Source organism: Camelina sativa, chromosome 19, assembly GCF_030686135.1.
Source record: "Camelina sativa cultivar CO46 ecotype springtype chromosome 19, ASM3068613v1".
NCBI lineage: Eukaryota > Viridiplantae > Streptophyta > Magnoliopsida > Brassicales > Brassicaceae > Camelina > Camelina sativa.
This window is the reverse complement of record NC_141898.1, coordinates 22588556-22605310: the sequence shown is the minus strand read 5'-3', so window position 1 is coordinate 22605310 and position 16755 is coordinate 22588556. Positions and strand designations below refer to the sequence as shown.

The following is a 16755-nucleotide window of genomic DNA, read 5'->3' as shown; positions in this document are numbered from 1 at the left end:
ATTATATATATATAGTTGAGCACGCAGAGTTAAGATTTATTGCCTATGTAACGCCGTTAACGGCTGTTAAATTGTGGATGTAATCTGCTAACAATAAAAAAATTGAAATATTTGTAGACCAAAGAAAAAAGACCAGGTATTAAACGTCTAAATAAAAAGTAGATGGAGTATTTTTCGGCTTTTTCTCCCTTTCTAAACAATAGCATAACGTAAAAATTTGTTTTGCTATTTAAAAATATTATGTTAATGGATAACCAAACCGTTAAATTTTTGATATAATTCAAATTCATGTTTTATTTGACAAAATCAACTAAAGTTGATATTTTTTTTAAAAATAATTCAACAATAATACATATACTAGATTAAGACCCGTGCTAGAGCACGAGTTGAAATTCATTTTATTTATATTATAATTTTTATATAAAGTATAATTTATGTGATTGTTTTAAAAAGTTTTTTTAGATAAGACATTATGCAATAAAATCATATGCTAAATATAATGGCTTCAAAAAAGACATTTGTTTTGTAAGTTTTATATTGTTAATGATTCTAAATAATTATCCGTGCTATAACACTAGTTAAATTTTATTTTATACAAAATTTTGTATATTTTATATTTTAAAATAAAATTTTAATATGTTGTATTAATTTATGTATGTGAAGTTATTTCAACAATGTATATTCTACATTATGACTTGAATATTATTATAATACATAATGTTATTATAATACATAATTTTGACTTATAATTAAAAGTCAAACCTAGAACACGGTGTATATAATTGACCCGGTACTCAGTAAATTTTTTTAATTCAAATAGATATTATTTTTAAAGAATAATATTACTAAATCTTGAAATATTTTATAGATTGAACAATTTGGTATATCGAGAAATAAAACTATTTTTAATTATAATAAATAATATGATAATTTATTTGTTTCACAAAATAGACTCATATATAAAAATGAGAGGTGAAGTATAATGATAATTAACAAATTAATATGTTAAGTTAGATATCAAATTTTTATAATATGGATGAATAATTTAATAAAGGAAATTAATATGGTAAGTTAGATGATATCAAATGATTCTTTAGAATATTCTCTTTAAGATTTTTGGAAATAAATTAAATTTGCACCCACAGACACACTATTTAACTTGTAACCAATTAATTTATAACCTATTTGTAACAACTTATTAAAATTATATAGTCTTATTATTTTGTATTTCCATTTTATTATATAGGAGATATATTTTTTTTAACAATAAGTATAAAATTGGCTCAAACAAGCCAATACAAAGGAACATTGTTTAGGTAAGTAACAAAAATACATAATTTTATTTGGAAATTAATAGAAAATAGATATTTAACCTACCATATGTAAAATTCATGTTTTTCTCGCCACTTTTGGTAATTTGATATTTTTTCTTTTTGACATTTTTCCAATTGGTATTGGCCCAAGTCATATTTGACAGGCCCAGCTATAGCTCATCAAATTATCTCTTTATTATTGATTTTTTTTTTTTTTTTTCCAACAATTGTCTTTTTCCCAATCTCTTCTTCTTCTCCACTGAGCGAGAAAAAAAAAAAAAAAAAAAGTTCTATCGTCCGTGAAAATTTCTGGTGTTCTTCTCTCATACTTGCGGATTGTTTCTTCAAAGGTTGGTTTCTTAATTCGATTTCAGTTAAGATTGTATCTTCTCTCTGTATTTCGTTAAGGGTTTTAACTGTTCCATCGATTTCAATCGTTTTGGTTTTGAGTATATGATTTACATGTTTCCATTACTCTTAGGTTTTGCGGCAATATGTTACCCATAAGGTTGTGTCTTTCTTACATGGAATTTAGAAATTAATGGTGATTTATAAGGTTAGGATTCTAAAATCGTTCGTCTCCTGTTTTAGGGTTTGAACAAATTAGCTCTATCTCGATTTGAATTTGCATCAAGTTCTGATTTTTTTTCATTGAACCCAGTTAAATTTCTTGTTTGCATCATCTCTTTATGTGAATTTTGTGTTCATTAGGTTCCTGTGTTATTTAGTTAGCTTCAATCATGACACAATTTTTTTTTTTTAAATTGAACTCAGTTAAGATCTTACTTGCATCAGCTTGATGTGTGGATTCTGTTGTTATTTGGTGCCTTAGGTGTTACATAGTTTTGAGATGTAGGTATTATTATTACTTGTACCACTTTGGTTCTTGTTCTCAAGTCTCAATGCTGTATTGGATAACTCTATTTTCTCTATTGGTTTTTCTTTGCAGTTTTGTACACCTGGAAATATGGTTAATGCGAGAAGAGTGCATCCGGATTGTATAAATGCTTCGAATCCTTATCACGAGTGTGTCGAGTTTTGCTTTAAGAAAATTGCTGAAGTGAAGGCAAGATTGGAGGAGGAGAATGCAGGTTTGTGTTCTTTCTCTCTTCTAGTTGTTTAGCTGTGTTGATTCGTTTCCTGTGATTATGTTTTATGATTTTGATGCGTAGCAGATGCTGTTTGAAGTTTATTGTGTGCTGTTTTGCGTAGCAGATGCTGTTTGAAGTTTATTGTTTGTTTGCTGACACGGATATAGACTTGTTATTTGTTAATGTGATGTTCTGTCTGATGAAAAAATCGTGTTGTTCTTAAATCTGAGACTTGTTTTTCTTTTTTTGCCAAAAGGATTAGTTGAAGCTGTCGGTGGGGGTGGTCACCCTAATGCTAAAGTTCTTGAGCAAGCGAGGGATTCGCTCGATGATAAAAGAATAGAGGAAGTTAGTTCTGAAGAAGAAGAGGAGGAAGAGGATAACCAAGAACCTGAAATTGACGTGACCCAACTTACTGGGAGGAAGAAGAAGTTGTTTGAGTTGAGACTTAAGATGGTAAGTCTTTTTGTACATTCAGTTGTAACTCTTTAAAAATCCAAAGATTTTATAAATGTAATAACTCTTACATTTTTCACTTTAACTTTTTTTTAGAATGAAGCTAGAAAATCCAATCAGACGGATGTCGGGAGTGAAAAGAAGAAAATGGAAGCACCAACAGAGACGAAAGGAATCTCAAAACAGAAATGGTTGGAGGAGAGGAAGAAAAAGATTGGGAAACTTCTCGATGCCAATGGTTTAGATCTGACAAAGGCTTATATGCTCGATACTCAAGAAGCAGCAGAATCAAAATACAAAAAATGGGAAAAGGAACCTACGCCTGCTGGTTGGGATGGTACGTGACATTCTTACTGAATTGTTACTTTGCTCTCTTATCATTAATGTTTTAACGTCAGATCATTACTCAGTTATTGGGAGGCTAATGTGTGAAATGTTATATTTTTCTTCAGTCTTTAACCAGAAGACATTATACAACGCATATAAGAAACGGACAAAGAACATTAAGGTTGATCTAGAGGAGTATAACAGAATGAGAGCAGCTGATCCAGAGTTTTACCGTGAGGCCTCAAGCTTGCAATATGGCAAGGTTTGTGATTTGTCATTTTGGTCAATTTTAGACTCAAATTTATATAGCAAAGAGACATAGAAAAGCTCAATCCTTTGTTAAACTTTTGCAGGCTCCAAAAACTTCGCAAGATAAGATAGACAAGATGGCAAAAGAGCTCTTCGACAGAGAGCAAAAGCGACAAGAGTTTAGCAGGAGGAGAAAGTTCCGGGAAGAGAAGGATATCGATTCCATCAACGACAGAAACGAGCATTTCAACAAAAAGATCGAGCGTGCGTTTGGGAAATACACGTTGGAGATCAAAAACAACTTGGAGCGAGGAACTGCGTTACCCGACTAATCTACTTGAGCTCACATGGTTTGGAAACAAGGGAATGGATGTCTGGTTCGAAAAGTAAACCTCTATGCTGTTGTTTACTTATTTTTCTTTAAAGTATCCTTGAGAGAACTAAATTGTAGAATGATCTTTTCTTTGGGCACCTCAAATCCAAACAAAATTCTGTACCAGTAAATTCTCTCGCGGGAGAGAACAAACGGTAACAAGAATTGTTTTTTACTTTTATGTTTCCTTCTCAAAACTAGAATCTCGGTAGCCAAAGGTCAGGAGTCAGGACACACAAAAACTCTAAATTTTGGATACGAACTTCATTTTCATTAACTGCGACGCGGTTATTGTCGAGATAAACAAATAGGTAAACCGTTAGATTATGGTTAACCAGCCAGCCTAACCGAACCAAGTAAGGCATATAGTAGAGAGAGAGAGATAGTGATCATAAATAACGGCTACATTGTGAAAGAGTGAAAAAAATTGTGGTTTGGACCATTTCGTGTGGTGGTCCTTTATCTTTTCCCTCTCCATCTCTGTTTGCTTTTTAGCTCTTTTCGAAATTTTTGACCTCTATCAAAAGGACCACAAAATCCTCTCTGTTTCCACTTTTCTGAAAAGAAGAGACCTGTGGCATTGCTTATTGCTAAACTCCATCCTTATTCCACGCCCCAAGGCTTTAGCTATAGTCTATTACTTCCAAGTTCTAACTAAGGGAACATGTGTTCGTATGTGAGTGGTTTGTGATCCGACCATCGGATAAGAAGAATCCAAGTACGGTAAGACAATAACACCAAGGAATGTTTTAATTTGGACTATAATGTAAAGTGAAGCATAAGATAAGCAACGATACAAAGATGAATTAAACCAAACTAAACTATTGAAAATGAATAAATCTTTAAAAGAAAAAGATTACACCAAAGTAAAAGGTAAAACACACAAATTACTCTCACTAATTAAAACACACACAAAACAAATTTCGATAGTTTCTAAGAAGTCTCTCATGCATGCATCAATTGGTTGGGTTGCTGCGGAATGAAGCCAAGGCTTTGATTGCTGCAGCTCTCAAGATGTATTGATGGTATGCTGCTGCTGCTAATGCTCCCACGAACGGTCCAACCCAGAAGATCCACTTCAATTTAACATCCATGAACACAAAAGTTCAATTAATTATATATTATTTCAACAAAAACTAATTAAATCGATTGTAAATGAGAGATGACTAATACTTACATGGTCGTCCCAAGCTTTGTCATCGTTGTAGATAACAGCAGCACCAAAGCTTCTAGCTGGATTTATCCCAGTTCCAGTAATGGGGATAGTAGCCAAATGCACCATGAACACAGCAAACCCAATCGGTAACGGTGCCAAAACCTATAAATGTAAAAAAACATTCAGAACATTTCAACTTTTTTTTTTTTTTATTATCATAAAAATTACACAAACCCATGCTGAAAAGTTGAAAACTATTCAAAAAGTTACACTAACCATTTTAAAAATCTATGTAAAATATTCAAAAGTATTCAACTTTATTAAAATTACACAAACCCATTTCGAAAACCATGAAATAACATTCAAAAGATTTAAACTTTATTAGAAGATATTACACAAAACGGGGTTGAGATGGTTTACTAACCGGAACGTGGGAGTCACGTGCACTTCTTTTGGGGTCAGTGGCGGAGAAGACGGTGTAAACCAAGACGAATGTGCCAATAATCTCAGCTCCAAGAGCAGTTCCGGTGCTATAACCATGAGCGACAGTGTTAGCTCCGCCTCCGTGACGTTTGTATGGAGTCATCATGAAGGCCTTAACGAGTCCAACTCCACAAATGGCTCCAAGACACTGAGCCACCATGTAAGCAACTGCTCTAAGGAGCGACACTTTACGAGCCAAGAAGAAACCAAACGTCACAGCTGGGTTAATGTGACCTCCTGCAGTTTAAACAAACTTCATATCTTAAAGATCTTGAAATTGAAATATTTTTAGTAAATTTTAGGAGAAGTTTTGTTGAAATATTTACCGGAGATACCGGCGGTACAATAGACGAGGACGAAGATCATGCCACCAAAGGCCCATGCAATACCGAGTAAACCAACGCCGTTACAAGGACCGGTTTGGTTCTTGTGGCCAACGACTGTAGCTACGGTTACGTAGAGGAAGAGGAGAGTGGCGATGAACACCGCGATGATAGCTCGGTAGAAAGACCAGAGCTTAAGCTCAGCCATATCTAGAAGCGGAGCTGGAGGTGGATCCACGTAGTCTTTGCCATGTCTTCCTTCTTCGCTCACTTCTTTCGACATTTTTCTTATCTTAGCTCTCACTTTCAATATGGATGTTTCTTTCTCTTCTGTGTTGCTTTATAAAGGAGAGAATCCTTGCATGTTACATATGATATGATTAGATAACAGAAGGTTATATTTGTAATATATATTCTCTTATGTTATGAAAACCTCACTATTATAATTTCTCAATTTTATTGAAATCCACTCCAACAGTCCTACTAGCTGTCTTTACATTATCAAAAACGACTCTCAATATATTAAATAACTTTGTAAGGCAATACAGAATAAAACCACCTAATGACCATGATATCTTATTTTAGAAAATTTAGTTTTCAAAGTTGCTAACTAAAAAATTGCGTCATGTGTCAAATAAAAATCTAAATGTAGTCATGTATCAGTTCTAAATTTGTTAATATATTAGAAGATAATAATTAAAATTTCTTAACCTATTGAAAATAAAATATAATATATACATAATAAAAATAATTTATTTTTATATTCATACTTTTTATTAATATATTTAAACTATTAACCTAATTTGGGTAAAAAAAATTACTGATAAGAAAAGGAATCTTCTAGTATTTTCTTTACTCATACAAAGAGGTATACTTACCTAATTTATACCACTAATTAGGGCATTCCACAAAAAAATGAAAACCACAAAAATAATTGTAAAAATACTTGAAAACAAAACTTATGTAGTTATTCTTAAATATAATGAGTTAAATATTACTATTTGGTTTTGGATAAAAGTTGAATTTTAAATTTCATTTTTGATTATCATATTTATATTATTTGGTTTTCTATTATTTTTTTCACATGTTTTAATGTTGAGTGTAACCCAATCTAAAATATTATCTTAATTACTTGAACGTTAACTTATTTGAAGTAAGTAACTCATGAATCCATCAAATTTTGATAGATTAGATCAACATGTAAACTCATTTATTTATAGGTTAAATGATTAAATATGCATACCCATCACTACATAAAATCTTATAGCTAGTTACAGTAAGTTTTTATATAGTATTAGTTTTTTTAAGTACATCTTTTCTCTCTCTATATATATATATATATATATTTTCTTCGTTTATGTTCTTCCCCATCGTTTATATAAACGTTTATTACAAATAATTTTGTTATATATAGCATCATCTTCTGGATTATAATAAAAAAAAACCTGTTAATCTAGCATATATTAGTTTTAGTAAAAAAGGCCCAAAAAACAATTTTCTTGCTAGGTTTTTAAAAACTAGGACCCTAAACCATTACCTCCACCTCCGATCACCGTGCTGCCATCCAGCCGCCACCTCAAATCAAACCAGTACATCTCCTCAGCCCAAGACTAAAGCAGGTTATATGGTCTATGCAACAAACTTATTTCATTGAATAACCTAAAAACACGGGAACCAAATCGAAATTGAACTGAACCAAGATACATATAGTTTTCTTATATATGTGGAATGATATTATTAGGTGTACTATTTCGAAATCCCGAAATGATATTTATAAAACCAAATAATCAAAAATGAAACATTACAGTATCATTAATTTAGCTTTATGAATAATTTAAAAAAATTTGAAGAATCAAAATACCACATTTTAATATGAAATTAGATAATTTGATGATTTTTATCAATATCTGATTAGAAAGATATGCTAAAAGATTTTAAAAAAATATATATATATATATATATTGAAAATAGTCATTTTCTAGGTTACAGAATTACAAAAGTTGAAACTTCTTAGTTACTAATTAGATTAGTTTCATTTTAGAATAATGATAGAGTAGGAAATCCAATCAACGAAAAAAGAAAATGGCTACAACAGTTTGAGAAATTAAAACCGAAAGAAAAAATCCATCTTCTTATCTTTTGGCTTCCATTTATTTCATTCAATCTCATACGAGTAACTTAATAAAAAACTTGGTTATGGAATTGATGATTTTTAGGCAATCAAAAATAAATAATCAAAGGGATTATTATGATTTCCACATAATCATAACATAAATATAGAATGTATTGAATAAACTAAACCAAAAGAAACAAAAAATTTAGCAAATATATATATTTATAATTTATATATATTGTATAGTTAGTAAAATTAGATAATTTGATGCCAAAAACGCACTCACCAAATATGATTCAGGTAACCTTAAACGAGTCTTGATGCTCTCAAACTGAACATTATAAGCCATGATGCCATCAGTTTCTTGTAGCTTCTTCAATTCTGCCATAGGGTCATCCCAAAATTCCTCAAACCTCTCCTTCAACATCGACTTATAAGTGGACCGAGATAAGTTGGCGACATCCTCAATCTCATCCTCTATCAACGATTGATGCCACTTAGCTGCTATTCCTTCCAAATGCATCGAAACCGTAGTAATCTTCATATCATCCGGCGTATGATCAATAACAAAAAATTGTTCCACCTTAAAGAGCCATTACTTCACATCCTCACCATCAAATCATGGACAATCTATCCTTGCAAGTCTCGTAATACTGCCAGAAGCCTGAGAGGCACTCGATTTCATACCTCTTTTCAGATCTGAAGCACAGCTAGTTGTCGCAAGTGACAGACGTTGTGAACGCTGCGAATCCGGTGTGGAAAACTGAGCTGGATTTGCTAGCATCTGAATCGACTCATACAACTCCCGAAACTGTTCCTCTTGCTTCAAATTTTGTTCCGCGAACTGGTGATCCAACTTAGCATTTTGTGCTTCAATTTTTTCTTCTAACCTCCCAACACGACACTCGAGATCTTCCTCCGTCACGTCTGTGACCGGATTCTTCTGTGTTTGAGCTCGCGTTGCTATCGTCATATTTCCGAGAATCGATTGACCTCTGATACCTTTGATAAAGAACAAATTCACCACAAATTCTCAATTAAGAACTTGAACAATCAAATTCTCAAATCGAATACAAGAACGAGATTCAACGTTCATGAAACGAGGAATCCCAAAGTCACCTTGCAAGAACTTCAAAGGAAGAAGAGTTTTTCGCAGAGGATGAACAATACCGTACAATCAGAGGAAGAAGACGAAGTCTAACAAACTTTTCACAACAATTTCGATAAAAAGAAATAAAATGTATGTTTTGGGTATTTAATAGTCGCAAGGTCTTCGCTCCATCTTGGCCGTTGCTCCTCTTTTAATCTTCCACCGCACACATGTCCTTTATTATTTTTTGCTATATCAGCGACTGACTCTCTCTATATCCGGTGAGTCCCGGCGACTCTCTCTCTCTCTCTCTCTCTGTCTCTCTGTTAGCACGATCTAGCTATGGTGCGTTTGTCGCTTCGTGTTGCAGCATCTGCCATACTACAGAAGAGAGAGAGAATGAAGTTGAGAAGAAGAAGAGCGACGCAACGAACAGAAAATAGGGTAGCACCACAGATTCGTATCAAAGAGAATAAAAAGTTGAAAAGTATAGGAAGAGCTATGCAAGGTTCAATAACTTGGGTCGCAGCAGAGATTCCTCTAGACATACTGATCGAGATTCTCATATCCTAACTGAAGAAGATCCTTACGACATATTATACTTCATGGGCCACGACCCTGTTAACGATCAGTTCAAACTACTGTGCACAATCACCAATATGTCAAACAACGATATGCAAAAGATAAAGTCAGAGCGTTGGGTCTTGGTAGTAGAAGCTGGTGGTTCGTGGAAAAGGGTTGTTATCTCGTCAGAATCTCGATCAGTATGTCTAGAGGGAACATATTAATAAGTTACCTTTATTTAACACAGCATATGTTAGTTGGGAAAAATGCTAAAAAAAATCCGATGTTATTTTTATTTGGACGTTTAATACCCAATTGTTTTCGGTTGGAACAAAAATGCCTTATATATTAAATTAGTGTCAAATAAATCCTTATTTTTAAAAACTTGGTCGAATCGAACAGACTACTTAACAGACGTTAACTTGGGTAACGGAATCGCTAAACCAGATTAAGTTTCAATCACATGTTTTGAAACAGCTATATACAATATGTTTACTTAACTTGACGAATATGTTAAAGTAGTAATACAAACCCTTTACCATTAGACTACTTTAACATATTCATCAAGTTATGTAACCATACTGTATATATCAGTTTAAAAACGTGTGATTGAAGCTTAATCCGGTTTAGCGATTCCGTTACCCAAATTAACGTTTGTTAAGTCGTCTGTTCGATTCAACCAAGTTTTTAAAAATAAGAATTTATTTGACACTAATTTAATATACTAGGTATTTTTATTTCAACTGAAAACAATTGGGTATTAAACGTCCAAATAAAAATAATATCAGGTTTTTTTGGCATTTTTCCCAACTAACATAGGCTGTGTTAAATAAAGGTAACTTATTAATATGTTCCCTCTCAAGTTCTCTGTGGTTATACCAAACTTTTTATTTAGTCTCTTGCTATCTTTATAAGAAGGTAAAAGACATACGATAGAAGAATGTAGAAAAAAAACAAATTAAAAGAAAATAACTAAAAACAATTATCTGAAAATCTTACGCTCAGACTCCAAGTACCTGATGCTCTCACTCGGATGCATGAAATCCACGTCAAAATATGTGATATCTTCATCCTTACTAAACCAGGAATCCGGTATCCCTTTGATCTCAATCCTTTCCAGATTATTCGTGTGTAGATCATAGCACAAGATGTAAAAGGGAGAAATTAAGTCTCGCGGAAACAAAATAACCTTGCCTTTTAGATGTGTACCTCTTATTATCAAACAATTGGTAATGACTAAATGCATCTGAGAAGGCTTCAAAACCAAAGTCTTCCTCGACCATTCTTTCTTCGTCCAATCTTCAACAACCCATAGATCCACGGTACCCGTCTCTTTTAGATAGGTAATGTCAAAGACAGCCACTGTTCCACCATAATCTATTTGAGTCACTGTCTTCTCATCTCTAGTTAGCTTCTCTATCTTCTCACCGGCCCTCCAAGGTACTTGCATCATATCAAATCCTTCTGACCTGACATCGAACCTCACAAGCACACATGTATATGTATCAGTCCACGCACAATAATGTATAGCTCCTTTCATACATAATGCTAATATAGTATTATAGAAGGCTTGTATATTATTAGATGAATGAGATACAAGATATATATAGGCATGTACAGAAGGGTTTTGATATACACTAATTACAATTATATCCTTAATATACATTTCTCCTTATACGCCCCCTCAAGAAGGAAGCAATCTCTTGATTCCTATTTTGCTGTTTAAGTCCACGAAGCGTGGCCCCGGAAGAGGTTTTGTGAGACCATCCGCGAGCTAATCATGTGTAGAGACATGAACAACCCGCAACATGCCAGACTGAATGTGTTCACGCACAAAGTGATAATCCATTGCAACATGTTTCATCTTTGTATGGAAAACAGGATTTGCGCATAAGTATGTGGCACCGATATTATCGCAATAGATCATCGGAGGCAGAGATAGAGTAATCCCCATCTCTGTGAGCAATGAGCAGATCCACCGGATTTCAGAGGCAGTGTTAGCGACGGCCCGATACTCGGCTTCGGTAGAGGACCGAGAGACACTCCTTTGTTTCTTTGAAGACCAAGAAATAGGACTGCCACCATAGTAAACAATGTAAGCATTTGTTGAGATACAATCACCTCGGTCACGACCCCAGTCTGCATCAGAGAATGCGTGAAGTGTGGACGGTCCATCGCGTCGAAGGAAGATGCCTAATGACCTTGTTCCCGCAAGATAGCGTAAGACGCGTTTAGCCGCAATCCAATGTTCATCAGTGGGTTTATGCATAAACTGAGACAAGCGGTTAACCGCAAATGCAATGTCTGGTCTCGTAAAGGCCAAGTACTGGAGACTCCCAACCACCATGCGATATTGAGAAGCATCTCCAAGAGCTGTACCGGAGAGGAGAGTAAGAGGCTTGTGCGTCATTGGAGTGGAAACCGCTTTAGCCTCAAGCATGTGTGTCTTGGCAAGCAAGTCAGTGATGTACTTCCGCTGCATCAAGTGAATACCATTTGAGGATTGTGTCGCCTCTATACCCAGAAAATAGTGAAGAGGACCAAGGTCCTTAAGTGAAAATCGGTGGGCAAGATTTGCATTAAACATGTTCACAGTGGAAGGATCCCCAACAATAATGATATCGTCAACGTATTCTAGGACATAGATGTAAGAAGAGCCACGATGACAGATGAACAGAGAGGCATCAGCGAGTGACGTTTTGAAGTCGGACTGAAGGAGGAATTGACGCAGTTCATGATACGAGGCACGAGGTGCCTGTTTGAGTCCATATAGGGCTTTATTTAAACGACACACATGATCAGGATGGTCACGATCAATGAAACCCGGGGGTTGCGTTACATACACCTCCTCTTGCAATGTGCCCTGTAGAAAAGCGTTATTGATGTCGACTTGATGAAGAGCCCAATTGCGTTTGACTGCAATCTCAAGCACCAAGCGGATTGTCGTCAATTTTATGACGGGACTGAAAGTCTCGGAGTAGTCGACACCATACTGCTGGTTGAAACCTCTCGCCACCAATCGAGCTTTATACCTATCAATAGACCCATCAGGTTTATATTTGAGAGTGAATATCCACTTACAGGTGATCACATTGTGGGCATGGTCAGGCGGGACCAAGTCAAAAGTGTGATTGCGGATTTGAGCATTCATCTCTTCAGACATGGTGTGTCGCCAATTCGGATCTCGGAGAGCTTGCGCCACCGTTGTCGGTATCGCTGGAGTCACCGCCGCAACCAGATTTAAACGTTGTTTGGGCTTGGTGATCTGGTTTTTGGATCGGGTCTTCATTGGGTGAGCATTATGAGGTGGAGGACTTGGCGAGAGAGATGGTGCCGGAGTCGGAGCCGGAACCGGAGACAAGCTTGGCGAAGGAGTCGAGGTCGGAGAAGAATCCGGTGTGGGAGAGGATGTTGACAACGAGGTCGAGGTGTGCGAGGAAGACGATGATGATGGACTGTGCAATGATGGGCCGGAAGAGGATGATGGGCTTTGAGTGGATAGGCCCGTTGGAGATGGACTTCGATTTGTTGGGCTTTGGTGAACCGAGGGAGAGTCATGAAATTGTTTTGTTCGTGTTTCATGGTCGATGTCAGGCGAGACAAACAACGAGGACTGTGAAGCCGGCGAGTCCGGCGGGGAGTGAGCAATTGGCGGTGGAGAGGAATCTTGGCGGCCAGGGTGAAGGGAGCACGGAGGCGGAGCTGATGACGGCGTGAGACGTAGAACCGACGACCAGTTAGAACCAGTAGACGATGACGACGGAGTACACACCGGCAGAGTCATGGACAACGTTTTCTGAGCAAACGGAAACGACGACTCCACGAACTGCACATGACGGGACACATAAATTCGACCAGTTTGCATCTCGAGACACAAATACGCGCTTTGAGTCAAAGAGTAACCGAGGAACACACAGGCAGTGGATCTACTTTCGAGCTTGTTCTGACGGTAAGGACGTAGCCATGGATAACATACACAACCAAACACCCGGAGTTTGAGATAGTTAGGTGTTGTGGTGAATAGTTTCTTGTACGGAGAGTCACCATTAAGTACGTCCGTTGGCATCCGATTAATAAGGTAGACCGCCACACCAAATGCATAGGGCAAGACCGGTTTCAAACACAGGGCGATGCTTGCGTTCAGAGATACCATTGTGTTGCGGTGTGTGAGGTGGAGTCGTCATGTGCGAGATACCATGTGAAACCAAGAAGGATCGCAGCGCTATAAATTCCCCACCATTATCTGAGTACAAAGTACGGATCTTACTTTGAAAACGATTTTCGACTAGGGCTTTAAAAGCAATAAATACTTCTTTAACCTGTGACTTTTGTTTCAAAGGGTAGAGCCAAGAATATCTGGTAAAATGATCGACAAGGATGAGATAGTATTTATGATTTTCTGTAGATAAGATTGGGGAGGACCACACATCGGTGTAAATATATTCAAGGGGATGAGAGGAGACAATAGTGTTTGTAGAGAAAGGCAATTTCTGACTTTTATTGAGTAAACAATCAGAACAAGAAAATTCTTTGTGAGGAGATGGAGAAAGTGGTAAAGAGAATTGAGAAACAATAGTTTTTAAAACAGAAAAAGAAGGATGCCCTAGTCGAAAATGCCAAGAAGATAAGTCCGTGCGTGGTGTCGGTGTGGCCGAGAAGAAAGACATGGTGTTACGGTTCATCGGCCATTCATACAGCTCATTCTTAGTTCGGCCTTGGAGCAATAGGGCCCCCGTGCTCAGATCCTTCACCTGAAAATGTGCAGGAAAGAAATTCACAGACACTTGATTATTGTTGCATAACCAATAAACAGAGATAATGTTCTTGCAAACATTTGGAACATATAAAACATCTTTAAGCGCAAGAGAGCGAGAGGGAGTAGGGATTAAAGCTGAACCCGTGTGTGTTATGGGAAGGCCGGACCCATCCGCAATGGTGACCTCCTCACCCCCATTATATGGCTGATGAAGAGCAAGATTTGAGAGATCAGTGGTGAGATGATGAGTTGCGCCACTGTCACAAATCCAGGGGGTCGAGGAAAACACCGCCGCAACTATCACAAGAGGTTGCCACGGTGGTGCAGACGAGGCCGAGTAACCACCACCAGAAAAGCCACGGCCAGAGGATTGGAGCTGAGAGCATCGTCGCGCACTGTGACCATAGACTCCACAAAGTTGATACCGTCCCTGGTACCCACGACCTTGTGATCCACGGGAAGAGCCTTGCGAGTTATTCCATGATCCACGAGATGAGCGACGGTTCTGGTTACGAAAATTTTGATTGTTGTTGTTGGATCCACCAGAAGACTTGTACGACACGACATTGGCAGTGACCGGAACAGAGGAGGAGGCAGAGCGAGCAAGAGCTTGTAACTTCAAATCATAATTAATCAGCTTTTCGTGAATCTCTGTTAATGATGGCGGCGTATCACGACCATCAATCTGATCAATCACCGACTTAAAGTCATCTAGGAGGCCACCGAGAATGTAGTCGACTTGATCCTCATGCTCAAGAGGCTTACCAAGCAGCGCAAGTTGATCAAACCTTGTGGTAAAGCCTTGAAAATATTCATCTATCGAGCGACCACCTTTCTTCCACGATTTGATTTGCTCCCGAATCTGTTTGATATGTCCCCAACTCGGCTTAGCATAAGTGTCAGAGAGAGTGCTCCAGATCTGTGCCGAGGTGACCGCCTTGGACAGCAAGGGTTGAACTTCGACAGAAATAGCACCAAGAAGACTAGCAAATATCAGCTTGTTCTGTCGTTTCCAGTGGCTATACTCCGTATTAACCGTATCAACACCAGCAGAGGTGATGATCTGAGAAGGAGCAGCGGTGGAACCATCAAGGTACCCAACAAGTTCATGGCCATCCAACAAGGCATGAACTTGGCGGTTCCACATCATGAAATTTGTGGCTGTGAGCTTCGTGACGTTAGCCATGTTAACGTTGTGAAGGAGGGATGGATCGGAGGTTACAACGGTATCACTCTGGGAAGACATGATGAAAACAAGAGAGAGAAGAACGAAGAGAGAAGGGAAAAGAGATGAAGCTTGCAGAGAGAGACGCAAGAAGAGTAAGAGCGGTGCAGAAATAAAAAATTTAGGGTTTCTAGGATCTAAAGCTCTGATACCATATTATAGAAGGCTTGTATATTATTAGTTGAATGAGATACAAGATATATATAGGCATGTACAAAAGGGTTTTGATATACACTAATTACAATTATATCCTTAATATACATTTCTCCTTATATATAGGATCATGAGGATGAAAATCATTTGCAACGCTTTTCCTTTTCCACGAGCCAACACTTTCTAGAACATACATCCAATACTCAGACCTTTTCTTTCCCATATCCTCTACAAAAATTGTGCAAAGTAGTTTATACTGATCGTTTACAGGATCGTGGCCCATACAGTATTGGATGGTATAAGGATCATAATGAAGGTCGCGACCCTCAGCTATGATATCAGATTCTTTTATAACAGGTATGATATAAAGTTGTCTGGTGGTAGGGTTATAGATCCGCGCATTTAAATAATACATGAAGCAAGTAAAGCCATGGAGAAAGCGTGGGTCGAAGCCTCCCATCCTACGGACAGTCAGATCCTGGTCGAATTCTAAGGTAGAAGCAAACGGGCTTGGAATGGCTGATGATAGGAGCAGAGACTTGGAATAGAAGCGGCGGTCCTTTAAAGACATGTAAAGACGAGGTTGAGATGGGACCATAAGGAAACGGTTGCAAAAATCTCTAGAGGACAAGAGAGATAACCAAAACTTCGAGACACTCTTGAATTTCAGCACAGATTTCGCAGGCAATCTCGTTAGAATCTCGTTCAGGAGATCCAGAGGGATGTGTCGTGCGTCCCAAGTTTCTTCTTCTTCTTTATGAATCTGTGTAACCCTATTTTGTGTTCGTTGCCTCGCTCTTCCTCTACCTCTTCTTCTTCTCAACTTCATTCTCTCTCTATTCTGTAGTATGGCAGATGCTGCAACACGAAGAGACAAACGCACCATAGTTAGTTGTCCTCTTCTAATCGGGAGAACAGAAAAAAAAATTGAGAGACGGCCACCGGGATACAAATCTCGATTTAGGATTTAGGGGGTGTATTGAATTTGATATTTTAGGAGATTTTGGAGTATTCTGAAATTCCCTATTATCTAATTGATCTGAAATCTTATGTTATTGAATGTGAAATTTATAAAAATCATTT

The 16755-nt window shown here is 37.1% G+C and overlaps 2 protein-coding genes and 1 pseudogene across 9 annotated transcripts; 1 reads left to right on the top strand and 2 right to left on the bottom strand.

Moving 5' to 3' along the window:
- Positions 1-1495: 1495 nt before the first annotated feature.
- LOC104766988 (pre-mRNA-splicing factor SYF2) lies at positions 1496-3990 on the top strand. Its single transcript, XM_087502332.1, has 6 exons — positions 1496-1663; positions 2263-2404; positions 2661-2860; positions 2957-3197; positions 3313-3449; positions 3541-3990. Exons 2-6 carry the CDS (start codon positions 2281-2283, stop codon positions 3766-3768), a joined length of 930 nt encoding a protein of 309 aa, XP_087358458.1. The 5' UTR covers positions 1496-1663; positions 2263-2280; the 3' UTR covers positions 3769-3990.
- A 564-nt stretch (positions 3991-4554) lies between these two features.
- On the bottom strand, positions 4555-9349 carry LOC104766987 (putative aquaporin PIP2-8). 7 transcript variants are annotated; one of them, XM_087502694.1, is made up of 7 exons: positions 9004-9104; positions 8171-8886; positions 7309-7430; positions 5775-6128; positions 5390-5685; positions 4987-5127; positions 4555-4885 (listed from the first exon to the last, which is right to left on the bottom strand). In XM_087502694.1, exons 4-7 carry the CDS (start codon positions 6052-6054, stop codon positions 4766-4768), a joined length of 837 nt encoding a protein of 278 aa, XP_087358820.1. In that variant the 5' UTR covers positions 6055-6128; positions 7309-7430; positions 8171-8886; positions 9004-9104; the 3' UTR covers positions 4555-4765. The 7 variants fall into 7 exon arrangements, with proteins under 7 accessions (XP_087358820.1, XP_087358821.1, XP_087358823.1 ...); XM_087502695.1 differs by having other exon boundaries at positions 7309-7400; XM_087502697.1 differs by having other exon boundaries at positions 7309-7346.
- Positions 9350-10520: 1171 nt separating this feature from the next.
- LOC104768125 (F-box only protein 8 pseudogene) lies at positions 10521-16755 on the bottom strand (annotated as a pseudogene). Its single transcript, XR_015590820.1, has 2 exons — positions 15781-16755; positions 10521-11086 (listed from the first exon to the last, which is right to left on the bottom strand). The product of XR_015590820.1 is annotated as an F-box only protein 8 pseudogene (transcript).